The sequence below is a fragment of the Lampris incognitus genome, chromosome 12 (genome assembly GCF_029633865.1).
Source record: "Lampris incognitus isolate fLamInc1 chromosome 12, fLamInc1.hap2, whole genome shotgun sequence".
Classification (NCBI taxonomy): Eukaryota; Metazoa; Chordata; class Actinopteri; order Lampriformes; family Lampridae; genus Lampris; species Lampris incognitus.
This window is the reverse complement of record NC_079222.1, coordinates 56,561,259-56,580,300: the sequence shown is the minus strand read 5'-3', so window position 1 is coordinate 56,580,300 and position 19,042 is coordinate 56,561,259. Positions and strand designations below refer to the sequence as shown.

Here is a 19,042-nt window from a genome sequence, read left to right as displayed (position 1 = left end):
TATTTATTAACATTTCTATCAATCAATATATCGATTCATTTATTTATTTCTATGATTATCTGATTTTATCTAATTATCTTATTATATATATATATATATCAGTATAGATGTATGCGTACATCTAGTATATTGATATTCCGCTCCTTGTTTGTTGAGCACTTTTATCAACACCATTGACGGTTTCCGGATAGAAAAAAAAAATATATATATATATATTGCACCATATATCGCTGCGCTCTATTAATGTCTTCAAAGTGAGTTTACAGAAACCACCACACAAAAGGGTGCCATAAGGGTCACAAAATGGATTTCTTGCTGATGCAATTAATTTTATAAGGTGAAATGGATTTTGTGCAGAATGAAATGGATTTTGTCAAGACAGAATGAATTCCGTTGGAAATGAAATGGCTTTTGGCCATGAAATGAAAATAGCGTCAAAACTAAAGTCAAACAGTTGCATGAACCAAATGGAGCATTGTGTCTGCATTCTGTGGAAGAAATCAAACTAAGTGTTTTGGGGTTTTGTAAGGTGAAAATACATTTTGCCTCACAAAATTAATTTCACTGTGGAAATAATGGGGTAACATTTGGCACCCCATAGTTTTGAGGTTTTTATGAGATAAGATTTTATTATGAACGTGTATCAAGTCCAGAACCTAATACAGATAAACTATGTATGTTTCTGTGTTTTATGCCTTGCTAGCATTATATGTAGCATTAGATCACTTCTCTTTATTGTTAAAGTCACTGAGGCTATTGTCAGGAAAAGCTATTTTTCTGCCACCATATTTATGTAAATGAGCTGAGAACTTAGTTGTCTTCACCAGTGTTGTACCTTTGGCCTTTTCAGATCAGTCACAGCGTGGAAGTCTCTTCACACTGTTCCTCTACTGTCCTCTCTTGGCTTTTTTCTCTGTGTGTGGCTTAAACAGTGTACAACGAGGCCTGTGGGAGAGGGCTCAAGAGTTTCTGCGTAAAGTGAACCACGACATAAGCCAGATGATAACACGGTCAAGAACCATAGGTAGCACCATTCTGATTGATTTTTTTTTCTCCAGAAGTACGGCCTGCATTAGATTGGAATGGGTTGATAAACTAAACAATAACTACATGACCAAAATTTCTAATTATCAAATGAATGTCTTAATGCTGTTAATTGCATCTACTATTGTCAGGGGTGTTTACTGTTCTGTCCTTCTTCTACCTATACTGTACCTATACATATGCACCTGTGGCAGTATGTCTGTTATGCTGATATGCTGCTTTGTAACTTGATGCTCCTATCCTGAGGCACTTCATCACTAAATGTGTTGTTGTGGCTTGCACTCTTGACCATGATTTGATTAAAAGGGGGCGCTCTAGGATTTCTGTTTGTCACACTCAAATTTAACAAGTGATAGAGACTGTTGTCTCTGTTGTATATTGCTTTGGATGTGTTGGACATGTTGCTTTGGATGTGGATGTGTTGGAAATGTTGCTTTGGATGTGGATGTGTTGGACATGTTGCTTTGGAGTGTCTGCTCGATGAATTAATTATATGTCATGCCTTCACAGATCAAGCATTTTTACAATTTTTTGGAGACGAGTTCCTGCGATTGCTACTGATCCGTTTTGTGTTCTGCTCCGCTGCACTGAGGCTGCATAAGCTCTTCCGGGTAAGTTATGGTTGTTGTGGTTGTCTTCTGTGACAGGAAGGTGTGGAGCACATGCTAGTTAGGTGTGGAGCACATGCTAGTTAAGCTGCTACTGCTCCTAACTTTGCCCTGAGGGTAAAGTGTTTCGTTAAAACAAAAATATTGAACCAGTTCACTCATCCAGGATGAAGAGGCATGCTAACTAATGCTAACTAATGTGGTTATGTGAACCTTTGTCTTAACTCCTTTTTCAAAATAGAGACAACAGGTAAAATTATTTTTTGCCTGAATCTCCCCAGATTGTACTCAAATTTTAAAGGGTGACAGATTTTCTTGCACTGCCATATAATGAAACCTAATTCAACTTTGTTGTTTCCTTTGCATTTCTTCAACACTTGGGATTAATGGCTAATTCAGAAACTTTTTTTACTTTAACACAGTACATCAAATTTGTCTCTACTGCTTTTTCTGTGGAACTAAAAAATCCCCGTCATTGCCTAAAGTGCAAATATTAAACATAGAAGCAAAAACTATATAGTAATAATAAGAATAAGAATGAGTCAGTCTTATATAGTGCTTTTCTAACACTCAAAGTTGCTTTACAATAAACGGCAGTGAAACAAGACAACAGATAAACATAACACAAACATAAAGGGGTGGGTGGGAAGGGGGGCTACAAGAGGGAGAAGTGGCAGCCACACACATGACACCAGCAGGACTCTCCCACTTAAACACACACAAAAGGGCAAGAAAATCAAAAAACAACAGCACTGTGGACGTTGATGTTGTGTAGGGATTTACTCCCGTAGCCAGTCCTCTCCCGAGGCATCCACTAGGTGGCACTATTTAACCCATAGCAGAGGGCTGGTTCGTGGGCATCAGAGAATATCCACACACCGGTGGGCCTGCGTACCGCACATCTAGGAGCCAGACCTCCTCCGAGTCCCTTGTAGTTCGGCCAGGGTCCAAGGTGTACCCGTGTAGCCAGTTACCGTGTGTCGCCACATGGAGGCACTACATAGGGCTTGCTGTTGGAGAGGCTATGTACTGGCAGGGAGAGGCTTGCTCGGCTCTCCTGTTCGCATGTCTGCTAGCCAGAGGTGAAGGTTGAGAGAGACGTGACAGGCACAGAACACTACACCAACACACTAGACACTTCACAACAACCCAACTTCTTACAGAGGAATGTCAGACACACATATCGTATGTTCAGAAAGTGTTGTTGTTCCTCCGTCGCAGCGACAAGGACCATCTAGTCATCCTGTGATGGATGACTGATGACTTGCGCAATGATTAAAGTGAGGAAGAGTTGCACATCATCAACCCCTCTCTCTCGTCCGAGACCACCTACCAGCAGTGGCAAGACTAACGACACGACCCCTGGCAATGAAGACGGATGCAGATTTTTCCTCAGGGTTTCTTCCAGAAGCCTTTCCCGTAGACGAGTATACCGCAAGACAGCGGATGTTTTAAATCAGACTTTGCCTTCTCCTACATGAACTGGCTGACAGGCTAGCGAGCTTCATCTACCTGGGTTTGAAATCAGAGTTGTCCTTCTCCTAAACTGGCTGCCAACCAAGGCTAACGAGTCCAATTGACCCACCTGGTTATACCGCCAGGAACCCGGTCGCCCCAACAGCAGACTTTGGGAAAATAGGAGGACCAGCAACTACCTGAAGTCTTGGCTCCTTTCATCGTAGTGACAAACTCTGTTGAAAATTTCACTAACGACTTAAATGTGGCCCTCTCTAGTCTCCTCGATTCAGTTGCACCTCTCACTACCAGAGTTTAGTGACTAAAGAGACCTACACCCTGGTTTACTGATGACACATGTGCTCTTAAGCGGGCCTGCAGGAGACTGGAACGTAAATTGCGAAAATCAAAATTGGAAGTTTTTTACCTATATTGGCATGAGTGTTTATTGAAATACAAGTGTGCTTTATCTGCTGCAAAAAGTGTAGCTCTCTCACTTAATCAATATTAATAAACATAACCGCACATGTCTCTCTTGACACTATCAAAACTTCGTTCATGGCCCTTGAGTTTCTAGACTTTTTCTGCAATAAGGTTGATGAGATCTTAAACAAAATTAGTTCTTCAACTCCATCTACTACTACTGCAGATCCTGTCTTACCAAATTCATATCTACACAATGAGTCACTGCCAGTTCCAGTTATTACAGCTTTTGAGACTATCTCTCTTGATACTTTGACTAAGTTTGTGTCAGCTTCTAAACCAACTGCTTGCCTACTTGACCGTTTGCCAGCAAAACTTTTTAAAGACCTCTGGCCTTTCCTGGGACCTACAACACTAGACATTGTTAATTTATCACTTACTACTGGCATTGTTCCCAGCAGTTTTAAGACAGCTGTGGTTAAACCTCTACTTAAGAAACCGCACCTCGATCCAGGGTCTCTTAATAAATATCAAGCAGTCTGTAATCTTTCTCTCTTTTCTAAAGTACTGGAGAGATTTGTGTGTCAACAACTTTCGAGTCATATAGAAGAAAACTATATGGGCAGCACAGTGGCCCAGTGGTTAGTGCTGTCACCTCACAGCAAGAGGGTCCTGGGATTGAACCCCGGGGTTGTCCATCATTGGGGGTCCTCCCAGGTCATCCTCTGTGTAGAGTTTGCATGTTCTCCCCGTGTCAGCAGTAAGATTTCCACCGGTTTCCCCCACCATCAAAAAGACACGCATGTTAGGGTTAATTCTCCTGTCTGTGTCCCTGACTAAGGCATGGCAAGACAGACTGGAGTTGGTCCCCCTGCTCCTAGCTACACAGCTAGGATGGGTTAAATGCAGAGCAGAATTTCTCCATGCGGATTAATAATAAACACCTGAGAAAAATTCTCCAAATTCTTCAAGAAATAGTGAGGAACAGCCTCAATTGTGATAGAGAATGACATTTGGACTGAGCCGACTTTGTTCATAGCTGAGGAAGATGGACCAAGAACAAGAGCCTCAAAAGACTGGAATTTAAATTCAAGTCTAGAAGTCAGATTGAACATAGATTTATATTTTAAGGCAACACCCTAGGTGTGAATCTAATTGTGAGTGCGGGCCCTGTGATGGCCTGGCAGCCTGTCCAGGGTGTCTCCCCATCCGGCCGCCCAGTGACTGCTGGGATAGGCTCCAACATCCTTGCAACCCTGAGAGCAGGATAAGCGGTTTGGATAATGGATGGATGGATTAATAATAAAGTATATTAAAATAAAAATATTTTTAAAAAAAACCATTGGGGACATCCGGGCAGCGTAGCAGTCTATTCCATTACCTACCAATACAGCAATCACATGTGCGAATTCCCCGTGTTACCTCCAGCTTGGTGGGACCTCCCTACAGACACAATTGGCCGTGTCTCTGGGTGGGAAGCCGGATGTGGGTATGTGTCCTGGTCGTTGCACTAGCGCCTCCTCTGGTCGGTCGGGGCGCCTGTTTGGGAGGAGGGGGAACTGGGGGGAATAGTGTGATCCTCCCACATGTGACGGTGAAACTCCTCACTGTCAGGTGAAAAGAAGCGGCTGGTGACTCCACATGTATCGGAGGAGGCATGTGGTAGTCTGCAGCCCTCCCCGGATCGGCAGAAGGGGTGGAGCAGCGACCGGCATGGCTCGGAAGAGTGGGGTAATTTTCCAAGTACAATTGGGGCGAAAAAGGGGGAAAATTTGAAGAAAAAAAAGAAAAAGGGGGAAAATTGAAAAAAAAATATTTACGTATATGAACCTTTTCAATTGGCTTTCAGGGCCCGTCACTCAACTGAAACTGCTCTGACCAGAGTGATGAACGATCTCTCTACTAGCTATGGACTCCAACCTTGGGGGTCATCCCAGGTCGTCCTCTGTGTGCAGTTTGCATGTTCTCCCCGCGTCTGTGGTGGGTTGTTTCCGGGTGCTCCGGTTTCCCCCACCATCAAAAATACATGCATGTTAGGGTTAATACTGCTGTCTGTGCCCCTGACTGAGGCATGGCAAGACGAACTGGAGTTGGTCCCTGGGTGCTGCACGGCAGCTGCCCACTGCTCCTAGCTACACAGCTAGGATGGGTTAAATGCAGAGAAAGAATTGCCCCATGGGGATCAATAAAAGTAGTTAAAAAATATTTTATTTTATAATTCCACTATAATTGTGTTATCCTCTTTCAATGTTGTATTGTGTAAATTGTGTAAACGCAACATCCACTGCACGTTGTGCATCTTGGGAGAGAGATCCCTCCTCTGTTGCTCTCCCTGAGGTTTCTTCCTATTGTTTTCCCTAAGGTTTTGTAGGGAGTTTTTCCTTATCTGATGTGAGGGTCTAAGGACAGGATGTTGTGTTGTTGTAAAGCCCCCTGAGGAAAATTTGTGGTATTGGGCTCTACAAATAAAATTGACTTGACTAGGATAACCACACTTAACCAAGACCTGTTTAATGTGGGATTTCTCCCCTTTCCCAGCCACTTTGTCAGTGGGGACATTGTCAGATCAGTGGTACAGCGTCCTGATGACTCCTAGTTTGTGCTCCAGTGGATGATGAGAGTCAAACCTTAAGTACTGATCAGTATGTTTGGTTTACAATAAACATCAACAATTAAATGTCCCCCATCACCAGTTGCAGCTTCACAGTGTAAGAAGTCAAACCTGTCATTCTTCACATCTTCCCTGGTGAACTTGATGTGGTGTCCACAGAGTTAATGTGGTCACTGAAATGTGGTACCTCCTGAGATTTAATTTTAACCCAGGTGTCGACCACAAATCTGAACCAATGCTAGAGAGTATCATAACAGTTGAGATGTGTATTTTCCAAACACCGCGTCTCAGTTGCCTTCAAACCCCAAAACACGCTGATCCAGAAGTTGGTCCACCCCAAGGATCGGGTCCGCTGGCACAAACAGAGAAATATAGTGTACACTGTTAAGTGCCAGGAGGATTGTTGTGACTTGTACATCGAGGAAACCAAACGGACGCTGGACAAGATGATGGCACAACACAGGAGAGCTAACACGTCAGACCAGGACTCCACAGTCTACACCATCCACAGGCCAGTGGCCACTATTTCAAGGATGAGGATGTGCACATCCTTGATAGGGAGGAACACTGGTTTGAATGGGGAGTCAAAGAGTCAGTCTATCTATGTGAATAGGGAATGACCATCCTTGAACCGAAGGGGGGGGGTGTAAGAGTTCATCTGTCACCATCTTACAATGCTGTGATTGCAACTTAACTAAGGACAGGATGTTGTGTTGCTTAACAGCAAGACAACATCCTGTCCTTAGACCCTCTCATCGGATAAGGAACAACTCCCTAAAAAAAACCATTAACCTCAGGGAGAGCAACAGAGGAAGGATCTCTCTCCCAAGACGAACAGCGTGCAATGGATGTTGTGTCCACGCAATTTACATAATATAACATTGAAAGAGGATAACAGAATTATAATGGACATAAAATTTATCAAGAACATGATGCACAGGATGCCAAGCAGTATCCACATGCCAACGGAGCAGTCCAGGACCCAAGCCACGCGACCAGCATCATCATGTAATAAAATGAAAAAGCTTCTGAGAGGAGAGGAAGGGCAGGCAGCATCCAAAAGGCGACCACCATCACCACGGAGATCGGGGAGGAGAACCGACTGCACATGCATGCAAGAGAGACTCACATGACACCATTCAAACACAAAAAAAGATAAAGGAGAATACATCATTCAGAGAGAGAGAAAAGACATGTTAGAGAAGAGAACAGTTTGCAATAGTCATTAGCCATAATCAATTAACTCATCAATTCGTCATAATCTATACTCTGTAATCTATACTCGATAATCTCAGTGGCAGAACAGTGGTTGGTAAATTCCTTGAGACACAATGTGTTCTTCCAGATAAGTAGGACTTAAGCCAAGAGAGAGCTAAGCCAGAGACACCAAAATTACAATTTAGTCTATCTAAAAGTATACAGTGATCAATGGTGTCAAAGGCTGCACTGAGGTCCAGTAGTAGAAGCACAGAAGTGGAATCAGTCGATCGCCAGTAGAAGATCATTTACCACTCTGGTCAGAGCAGTTTCAGTGGAGTGACAGGGCCTGAAAGCCGACTGAAAAGGTTCATGTAGCTCGTTTCCTTTTATATGGGTCAAAAGTTGTTGATACACAACTCTCTCTAGTACTTTAGAGAAGAATAGAAGATTAGAGACTGGTTGATAGTTATTAAGAGACCCTGGATCAAGGTGCGGTTTTTTAAGTAGAGGTTTAACCACAGCTGTCTTAAAACTGCTGGGAACAATGCCAGTAGTAAGAGATAAATTAACGATGTCTAGCATTGTAGGTCCAAGAAAAGGCCAGAGGTCTTTAAAAAGTTTTGCTGGTAAGGGATCAAGTAGGCAAGCAGTTGGTTTAGAAGCTGACACGAACTTAGTCAAAGTATCAAGAGAGATAGTCTCAAAAGCTGTAATAACTGGAACTGTCAGTGACTCATTGTGTAGAATTTAGTATGACAGGATCTGCAGGAGTAGATGGAGTTGAAGAACTAATTTTGTTTAAGATCTCATCAACCTTATTGCAGAAAAAATCTAGAAATTCATGGGCTGTGAATGGTGAGCAACTCATAGACGGCTGCTTTTTAGTAAGTTTAGATACAGTGTCATAGAGAAATCTGGGGTTATGTTTATTAATATTTATTAAGTGAGAGAGATACGATGTTTTTGCAGTAGATAAAGCACGCTTGTATTTCAATAAACACTCGTGCCACGATAGGTAAAAAGTTTCCAATTTTGATTTTCGCCATTTACGTTCCAGTCTCCTGCAGGTCCACTTAAGAGCACGTGTCTCATCATTAAAACAGGGTGTAGGCATCTTTAGTCGCCTAGCTCTGGTAGTGAGAGGTGCAACTGAATCGAGGGGACTAGAGAGGGCCACATTTAACTGTTTTGTTTATAAGGGTGGGGACACCTGCAATCACTGTTTTGTTTATAAGGTTGGGGACACCTGCTGTCACTGTGCTGTTTATAAGGGTGGAGACACCTGCAATTACTGTATTGTTTATAAGGGTGGGACACCTGCAGTCACTGTATTGTTTATAACTCAATTCAATTCAATGTTATTGTCATTAAAAACAATGTACAGGCACATGTTAAAAATTAAATGAGGGCTGTGGCTTCACCAATCAGTGCAAGACAGACACATACAAACACAGCAAACACAGCATAAGATATACACACATGAAGACCAAAGCTAAAAATAAGTTAAAAGAGAGCTGGAGTACAAAATATTTAAAAATATCTACAGACATTCAGTGGGTAGCCAGGTTCAGGTGGGCAACAGCTTGTGGAAAGAAGCTGTTTTTGAGCATGGTAGTGCAGGCTCTGAGGCTCCTGTAGCGCCTGCCAGAGTGCAGGGGGTAGAAGAGTCCATGGTTGGGGTGGATGGGATCTCTGCTGATGCTCAGACCACTTCGAAGGCAGTGTTTGTGATGTCTTTTATGGCTGGGAGCTGGGTACTGGTGATATGCTGGGCTGCCTTGACGATCCGCTGCAGAGCTTTCTGGTCTACTGAGGTGCAGTTGCCGTACCACACTGAGATGCAGATGGTCAGGATGCTCTCTATGGTGCAGTGGTAGAAGTTGGTGAGAATTTTGGGGGGTAGACGGGCGCTCCTCAGCCTCCTCAGGATATGCAGGCGTTGTTGGGCCTTTTTCACAAGGGCCTGGGTGTTCAATGTCCACGAAAGGTCCTCGCTGATGTGGACTCCAAGGAATTTAAAGCTGGAAACACACTCCACTTCCACCCCATTGATGTGTATGGGGGAGTGGCTGCAGCTTCCAGACCTCGTGAAGTCCACAATCAGCTCCTTTGTCTTCTGCACATTGAGGACAAGATTGTTGGTAGTACACCGTGATGTGAGGTGCTCAATCTCGTCTCTGTAGGCCATCTCGTCATTGTTGGTGATACGGCCAATGACTGTGCTGTCATCTGCAAACTTAACTGTAACATTTGAGGGGTGAGTTGGCAGGCAGTCGTGGGTAAAGAGGGAGAAAAGGAGGGGGCTCAGAACACAGCCTTGAGGGGCACCTGTGCTGAGGGTCAGGGTGGAGGAGGAGTGGTACCCTAACCTAACAGACTGAGGTCTGTTGGTCAGGAAGTCCAGGATCCAGTTACAGAGGGAGGGGTTGAGGCCAAGGGAGAGGGTTTTGGTGGTTAGTTTGGCGGGGATGATAGTGTTGAAGGCAGAGCTGTAATCTATAAACAGCATCTGGATGTATGTGTTGTTAAGTTCAAGGTGGGTCAGAGCAGAGTGCAGGACAGTGGCAATGGCATCCTCAGTAGACCTTTTGGGACGGTAGGCGAACTGATGTGGGTCAAATGTGGGGGGATAATGTTTTTGATGTGAGCCCAAACCAGTCTTTCAAAGCACTTCATGGCAATGGGGGTGAGTACTATGTGTTGGTAGTCATTCAGACATGTGGATGCTGGTTTCTTGGAGACAGGAATGATAGAGGTGGTCTTAAAGCATGCCGGGACTTTAGATTGGGACAGTGAGAGGTTAAATACAGGTGTGAAGACCTCAGCCAGCTGGTCGGCACATTCCCGGTAGACCCAACCCGGTATGCCATCTGGTCCGGCAGCCTTCCATGTGTTCACTCTACACAATGATTCTCTGACCTCTGCGACTGATAGAGTGAGCACCTGGTTTTCTGGGTGGCTGGGGATTTTTGTGGCTGGGTCAGTATTGTCCTTGTCGAAGCGGGCATAGAAATGATTTAGCTTGTCTGGCAGGGAGGCATCGTGGACAGTGGGACCGCGATTAGAGCTTTTGTAGTCTGTGATAGACTGAATGCCTTGCCACATTTGCCGGGGATCAGAGTTATTGTGAAAGTGGTCCTCTATTCATAGGGAATATTTATGTTTGGCTGTTCTGATGCCCTTTTTGAGGTTGGATCTGGCTGTGCTGTAGGCCTCACAGTTACCTGACTTGAACGCTGCATCCCGGACTTTCAGCAGCTGCCGGACCTCACTGGTCATCCAGGGTTTCTGGTTTGGAAAGGTGCGGACCGATTTTTGTGTTGTGACACTCTCAGTGCAAAAGTTAATGTAGGCTAGTATGGCAAATGTCTGTTCATTAATGTCTGTCTGGGAGCCATGGGTAGCTGAATGTGCAAAAATACTCCAGCCTGTGTTTTCAAAACAGTCCTGGAGTTCAGAGACTGCTCCATCTGGCCGGACAGTGGTTGTCTTTACTGCTGGCTTGACCCGTTTTATTAGGGGTTTGTAGGCTGGGACCAGGAACAGGCAGAGGTGGTCAGAATGCCCCAGGTGGGGGCAGGGAGTAGCTTTGTATGAGTCCTTGATGTTTGTATAGAGATGGTCCAGGGTGTTTTGTCCCCTAGTGGGGCAGGAGACATGCTGATGGAATTTGGGCAATACAGCCCTGAGGTTAGCCTGATTAAAGTCACCCCCTATGATAATGGTGGGACACCTGCAGTCACTGTATTATTTATAAGGGTCTGGACACCTGCAGTCACTGTATTGTTTATAAGGGTGGGACACTGCAGTCTCTGTATTGTTTATAAGCGTGGGACACCTGCAGTCTCTGTATTGTTTATAAGCGTGGGGACACCTGCAGTCACTGTGTTGTTTATAATGGTTGGACACCTGCAGACACTGTATTGTTTATAATGGTGGGGACACCTGCAGTCACTGTATTGTTTATAAGGGTGGGACACCTACAGTCTCTATTGTTTATAAGCGTGGGGACACCTGCAGTCAATGTGTTGTTTATAAGGGTGGGGACAACTGCAGACACTGTATTGTTTATAAGGGTGGGGACACCTGCAGTCACTGTATTGTTTATAAGGGTGGGACACCTACAGTCTCTGTATTGTTTATAAGGGTGGGGACACCTGCAGTCACTGTGTTGTTTATAAGGGTGGGGACACCTGCAGTCACTGTATTGTTTATAAGGGTGGGGACACCTGTAGTCACTGTGTTGTATATAATGGTGGGGACACCTGTAGTCACTGTATTGTTTATAAGGGTGGGGACACCTGTAGTCACTGTATTGTTTATAAGGGTGGGGACACCTGTAGTCACTGTGTTGTTTATAATGGTGGGGACACCTGTAGTCACTGTATTGTTTATAAGGTTGGGGACACCTGTAGTCACTGTGTTGTTTATAATGGTGGGGACACCTGTAGTCACTGTATTGTTTATAATGGTGGGGACACCTGTAGTCACTGTATTGTTTATAAGGGTGGGGACACCTGCAGTCGCTGTGTTGTTTATAATGGTTGGACACCTGCAGACACTGTATTGTTTATAATGGTGGGGACACCTGCAGTCACTGTATTGTTTATAAGGGTGGGACACCTACAGTCTCTGTATTGTTTATAAGCGTGGGGACACCTGCAGTCACTGTGTTGTTTATAATGGTTGGACACCTGCAGACACTGTATTGTTTATAAGGGTGGGGACACCTGCAGTCACTGTATTGTTTATAAGGGTGGGACACCTACAGTCTCTGTATTGTTTATAAGGGTGGGGACACCTGCAGTCACTGTGTTGTTTATAAGGGTGGGGACACCTGCAGTCACTGTATTGTTTATAAGGGTGGGACACCTACAGTCTCTGTATTGTTTATGAGCGTGGGGACACCTGCAGTCACTGTGTTGTTTATAATGGTTGGACACCTGCAGACACTGTATTGTTTATAAGGGTGGGGACACCTGCAGTCACTGTATTGTTTATAAGGGTGAGACACCTACAGTCTCTGTATTGTTTATAAGGGTGGGGACACCTGCAGTCACTGTGTTGTTTATAAGGGTGGGGACACCTGCAGTCACTGTATTGTTTATAAGGGTGGGGACACCTGTAGTCACTGTGTTGTTTATAATGGTGGGGACACCTGTAGTCACTGTATTGTTTATAAGGGTGGGGACACCTGTAGTCACTGTATTGTTTATAAGGTTGGGGACACCTGTAGTCACTGTGTTGTTTATAATGGTGGGGCACCTGCAGTCAGTGGAGACTGAAAAGGTCACTTAGATGATGCTGAGACGTATCTCCCACTAAACGTGGTGTCCAGATGAAGTGAGTAGATCACTTCATCTGGACATTAGATCACCTTTTTGTGAGCTAATGGCCTTTGTGTGCATGGTAACAGTGGTCATTGTGGTCATTAATCTCCGTTTACATTTTGCTTGTAGGAATCCAGGAGCTTCCCAGAGTCATACCCTGAACTTCCCAAACAGGAGACGGTAGAGAGCAGCCTTCTACAAAAGCACATTTTGGAGCTGGCAACCATACTGGATGTGCAGAGTCTATTTTGGGATGATTCACTTGTGAACTACTAGATTTCTCCCCACAGTGCAAAGCAGCGCACATGTACATACAAACATCACATTGACATGTCAGACACCTGCATTTTTTTACTGCGAATCATGTCAGTGATTCACAACATTTCATGTGCTGCATCTGTTCTCTCTAGCAACAGAACCTGTGCAACATTAAACAGTTCACATAGGTAAGTCCGGTGTTCATATAATGTGAATCCTCCATTCTGAACGTGTCAGCTGCCCGTCTCTTCAGCATACTATCCAACTAAGTTTCAAGCAGTGTTACACAGTCAGTAGAGAAGTACCTTCTCAAACTACGACTTGTCTCCCTGCTTTTGTTACTTCCCTTGAGCCGGGGTTGTAACACAATCCAGATTTTAACAATCCAGACGCTCAGTACTTCTTTGATGGCCGGTCCCAGCTGTGTTCCTGATGTGAGGTCGGGACGACCACATAGAGGTGTTGTGGTGTATGAAGTTATGCTGGGAATCAAACAGATTTACATACAAATACATGGTAGTGAGCTCCATGCAAACAAGAGCAGCGCTGAGTTCCTCTGATGCAGAACCAACACACATGCTCCCTGCACACCTTCTAGTCTCCACTAGGAGACTAGAAGGGACTACAGCTTCTGATCACAGCATGCACACCTACGTATTGTTTTCATCAGTGCACATCGATGGACCAGCAAGGAAAGTCACGACAATGACAAAAGTTATGCTCTTCCCCATCCCCGACAACCAGTGATGAACATGTGAGCAAGGCAGCTTGGCTTCTTCTGACTGAGCTGCTGTGGGTGGAGGACTGAAGGTATACTGGACAGGTCAACTGTGTGTGTTTTTGTTTTGTCAAACAGACCATAGTGTGTGTGCTGTCTGTAGGCTGAAAGTGGAACTGTTGTGCAGAGACAGACCATGCCCGCTAAACAAACTTCCTGCCATTTAAAAAAAAACTAGAGACTTCGAGTTAGCCACTACGACAGTGTCGGTACGTTCAGAAGATATCATTTGCAGCGTAGCCTGAGTTTGGATTTTACTGCTGCTTACTACATAACCCCTGTACACCTGCAGGTTAGTGTCAGATAGGCAGTGCTTTTTCACTGTTACTGTTGACTGTTGTCACTTCTCATCAGAATATGCTGCCCCTGTAGCTTCTCCAGGGCGACTTACTCAGCAGCGCATGGCAGCGAGCAGAAAGCTTCACTCTCGTCGAGAAGAGACATTCCCCCCAGGCTGCTAAAACGCTCGACGCCGTTCGGGCCCGCCGGCCTGTTAAAACCCATTGTGGGCAGAAAATTAAACAGGAGATGCTGTCAAACAGTGGGGGGGAAAACCGTCTTTTTAAGTTGCACTGAAATTGTTTCTTTTTTCTGCAAGAATTGTGTCGTTCTAATGGTTGTGATTTGATAAAAAAAAAAAACCCAGACTGCACCAGACTATCAAGTATTAGACAGCTGAAGATGTTTCACTGTCAAAACATTATGGCACCCTACATTGAAACATAAATATATCCCATAGTATGAATAAAGTGGTTACCATAAGATCTGATGACATTTCACAGATGATTTGACAATGAAGCATAAACTATGAGGATGTGTTTTCATAAACTGAACTTGTTAAGTGGTCAACTTAACTGGGCAAAGCTCAAAATGTCCCAATATTCACAGGGACTTTTACACTATTGAAATATGTCATGATACCCGCTTCTATGCTCAGATACCATGGTTACGATCCACCTGATGTTCATCACATTTAGCTGTTGGGTAATACTGATTATAAGGTCAAACCCAAACTAGCTGTCAAATGGTACTCCCTCAAACAGGTCAGCTTTTCGGTAATAAACGCTTGATATAATTCATTTAGAAAGCGAAATTGTGTGTTAAGATACAGCAACATGAATTTCATCACGATACCTTTCACAGAATCTTTGACAGTTTGCTAAACAATAGGGCTTACTCAGACTGCCAGCAAACCAGATTTGTTTCTCACATCAGATCTTTAATCTTTAAATTGAATTTTTACATTTTTAAACCAGATCGTTAATCTCTAAACCAGATCTGCAATCTCTAAACCAGATCTGCAATCTCTAAACCAGATATTTAATCTCTAAACCAGATCTGTAACCTCTAAACCAGATCTTTAATCTGTAAACCAGATCTTTAATCTCTAAACCAGATATTTAATCTCTAAACCAGATCTGCAGTCTCTAAACCAGATCTTTAATCTCTAAACCAGATCTTTAATCTTTAAACCAGATCTTTAATCTCTAAACCAGATCTTTAATCTTTAAACCAGATTTTTAATTTTTAAACCAGATCTTTAATCTGTAAACCAGATCTTTAATCTCTAAACCAGATCTTTAATCTCTAAACCAGATCTTCAATCTCCAAATCGGGTCGTTAATCCTTAAAACCAGATCTTTAATCTCTAAACCAGATCTGCAATCTCTAAACCAGATCTTTAATCTCTGAACCCGATCTTCAATCTCCAAATCAGGTCTTTAATCTTGAAATTAAACCTTCACATCTGTCAGAGAGACTGTCGCACCGTTGTTGTTTGCAGATGATCGCATCAGGTTTGTGGGTCCACACGTCACCACACGGGTGGTGCAGAAGCATGCTAGCACGTGGACTGCCATCATCTCGCCCTCTGAACAGTCGTGCAGTCCAGTCGAGGTGCAGAACTCCTCCGTCGCAGCAGGCGAGCTCAGCGACGCAGGAGTCACGTGGTTACGTCATGCATTCATGGCGGACTTCCGGATATGACGTAGTAGTCGTTTGTCACGTTGGAGTGATGCAAGAGTTTGAAGTGTGATTTGGGCGGTCAGCGGACTGAGTTCAGCGTCTGTAGAAATGTGATTGGAATCGTATTTCAAACCACCTCCAAATGTGGTTTGGATCCGATTTTCAAAAGTCGCATTTCATGTGTTTGTTTTTTTTTTGGCTGTCCAGACTTTCTAAAATCTGGTCTGGATGTGCAAAAACACGGATGTGGGCTGGCAGTCTGAACAGGGCCATAATATTGATAATATTGAATTATTGCCTGGCAAACCTTGTTATAATCTCACCCCAGTGGACTATGAACAAACATCCCGAGCCAGCATGTCCTCCTCAGCAAACAGAGCAGGGGCATGAGGTTCCTCTACTGCATCATCATCATCATCATCATCATCATCATCACCGCCTTTACTACATGAGTCAGTCTTTGGCATGTCACTGCACTTCCACTACTTGGCCTGTGTGGAGTTAATGTCCAACATGTGTGCCATCTAACTCGTGCTTCTCTAGTTGGAAGTCGGTCGTTCAGTTTTGCAAGTAAAGAGCAGCATTCTTTGGGCTTCTGCAGGAGTTTCCATGCAGCTAGCTAGCTAGCTGGTAGCCTGCGCTTAGCTAACACGTTTGAATTATGCATGTTTGAGATAAGAAGCCAACAACTTGATTTCAAAATGAGGTTTTTTGAAGATTCAACGACAAAATTATATTAGAAATGGCTATTTTAGTGTTTCTACTCATTGTGATATTTATTGACATGTTAGAGTATGTGTACAGTTTCTGAAAAAAGCAGCAGTGTATTTGTTTAGTACGTGATGAGTCTATAATATTTGTGCTGAAATATGAATATAAATTTACTATTAATTCATAGGGCAGATAGATGATGGAAATGCGGCCAATCTGCTCTGTACCGTTTTTCTAATGTTCATACATTCCAGTGTCCCGGAGGAAACTACCAAATTCGGTTTTCCATGTGAATTGGCAGATGAACTCTATACAGTACATATCATAATAGCTCTGTTGTAATAAATGTAAAGTTGGTTTGTTTTTTTATTGAAAACTGTTAAAAGGATGAAGATTTAGTAGCGCTGCATTTAACTCTATGGAGTTATGAGATTATTATTATTATTATTTTCTTTGTTGTTGTTATAATTAGCGTTCATATTATTATCTTGTTTGTTGTCTTGTGGAGGGGCGGGGATAGAAAATTCAGTGTATGTAATTGTTCATGCAAACCCTCACACTCACAGCCTCTTTTTTGCCAAATGGAGTAACACGAACTTCAACAACTTCCCTGTGGGAGCCATTTATTTCTCTTAACCTTCATTCAGTGGAGTTTCTCTAAGTTTTGTCCATGATGCCCAGATTGCTCTTTAAAAAATGTTCCAAACAGCAGCGATAACTACTTTTTACTCAGCAGCCAATCTTGGAAAATTCAGCTGGAAGTGTTCATCACAATGTGGCTGTTAGATATGCAACATGTATACACATATACTTTTCTTTGTCTTGTATGGTGTTGTGGCCAACAGCAAAACCACCAAACTGTTCTGAAGGTCTGCTGGTCTCGCACTGAGTTCCGCTGATATATCGTCAGTAACATCTCTCTCGCAGAGCTGGGAACAAGATGCTGAACCTGGGGTATCTTCACGCAGATGCAACATTGGGACATTTAACAACAATGGTTCAACAACTTGTTTCAAACAACGGCCTCTAAATGGATTGTGTGACTTCGCCCGTCACTAAACACCCCTGAGACATAGACACACCCTGAGATTTAGACACACCCTGAGTCATAGACACACCCCGAGACTTAAACACACCCCTTAGACACACCCCTGAGACTTAGACACACCCTGAGACATAGACACACCCCGAGACTTAAACACACCCCTTAGACACACCCCTGAGACTTAGACACACCCTGAGACTTAGACACACCCTGAGATCTAGACACACTCCTGAGACATAGACACACCCCGAGACTTAAACACACCCCGAGACTTAAACACACCCCGAGACTTAAACACACCCCTTAGACACACCCCTGAGACTTAGACACACCCTGAGTCATAGACACACCCCGAGACTTAAACACACCCCTTAGACACACCCCTGAGACTTAGACACACCCTGAGACTTAGACACACCCTGAGATCTAGACACACTCCTGAGACATAGACACACCCCGAGACTTAAACACACCCCGAGACTTAAACACACCCCTTAGACACACCCCTGAGACTTAGACACACCCTGAGACTTAGACACACCCGGAGATCTAGACACACCCCTGAGACTTAGACACACCCCTGAGACTTAGACACAACCCTGAGACATAGACACACCCCGAGACTTAAACACACCCCTTAGACACACCCCTGACACTTAGACACACCCTGAGACATAGACACACCCTGAGATTTAGACACAACCCTGAGACATAGACACACCCCGAGACTTAAACACACCCCTTAGACACACCCCTGACACTTAAACACCCTGAGACATAGACACACCCTGAGATCTAGACACACCCCTGAGACTTAGACACACCCCTGAGACATAAACACACCCCGAGACTTAAACACACCCCTTAGACACACCCCTGACACTTGGACACACCCTGAGACATAGACACACCCTGAGATTTAGACACACCCCTGAGACTTAGACACACCCCTGAGACTTAGACACACCCCTGAGACTTAGACACAACCTGAGACATAGACACACCCCGAGACTTAACACACCCCTTAGACACACCCCTGAGACTTAGACACACCCTGAGATCTAGACACACCCCTGAGACTTAGACACACCCCTGAGACTTAGACACAACCCTGAGACATAGACACACCCCGAGACTTAAACACACCCCTTAGACACACCCCTGACACTTAGACACACCCTGAGACATAGACACACCCTGAGATTTAGACACAACCCTGAGACATAGACACACCCCGAGACTTAAACACACCCCTTAGACACACCCCTGACACTTAAACACCCTGAGACATAGACACACCCTGAGATCTAGACACACCCCTGAGACTTAGACACAACCCTGAGACATAAACACACCCCGAGACTTAAACACACCCCTTAGACACACCCCTGACACTTGGACACACCCTGAGACATAGACACACCCTGAGATTTAGACACACCCCTGAGACTTAGACACACCCCTGAGACTTAGACACAACCTGAGACATAGACACACCCCGAGACTTAACACACCCCTTAGACACACCCCTGAGACTTAGACACACCCTGAGATCTAGACACACCCCTGAGACTTAGACACATCCCTGAGACTTAGACACACCCCTGAGACATA

The 19,042-nt window shown here is 44.2% G+C and overlaps 1 protein-coding gene across 3 annotated transcripts in view; it reads left to right on the top strand.

Annotated features, from left to right (window-relative positions):
• Positions 1-12,968, top strand: part of scai (suppressor of cancer cell invasion) — a 192,316-nt gene extending 179,348 nt beyond the window's left edge. For all 3 annotated transcript variants that reach the window (XM_056290861.1, XM_056290859.1, XM_056290860.1), the window contains 3 exons: positions 851-1,024; positions 1,555-1,655; positions 12,801-12,968. In XM_056290861.1, coding sequence (XP_056146836.1) covers positions 851-1,024; positions 1,555-1,655; positions 12,801-12,947 — 422 coding nt within the window. In that variant the 3' untranslated portion in view covers positions 12,948-12,968. The remainder of the gene's footprint in view (positions 1-850; positions 1,025-1,554; positions 1,656-12,800) is intronic.
• Positions 12,969-19,042: the final 6,074 nt, after the last annotated feature.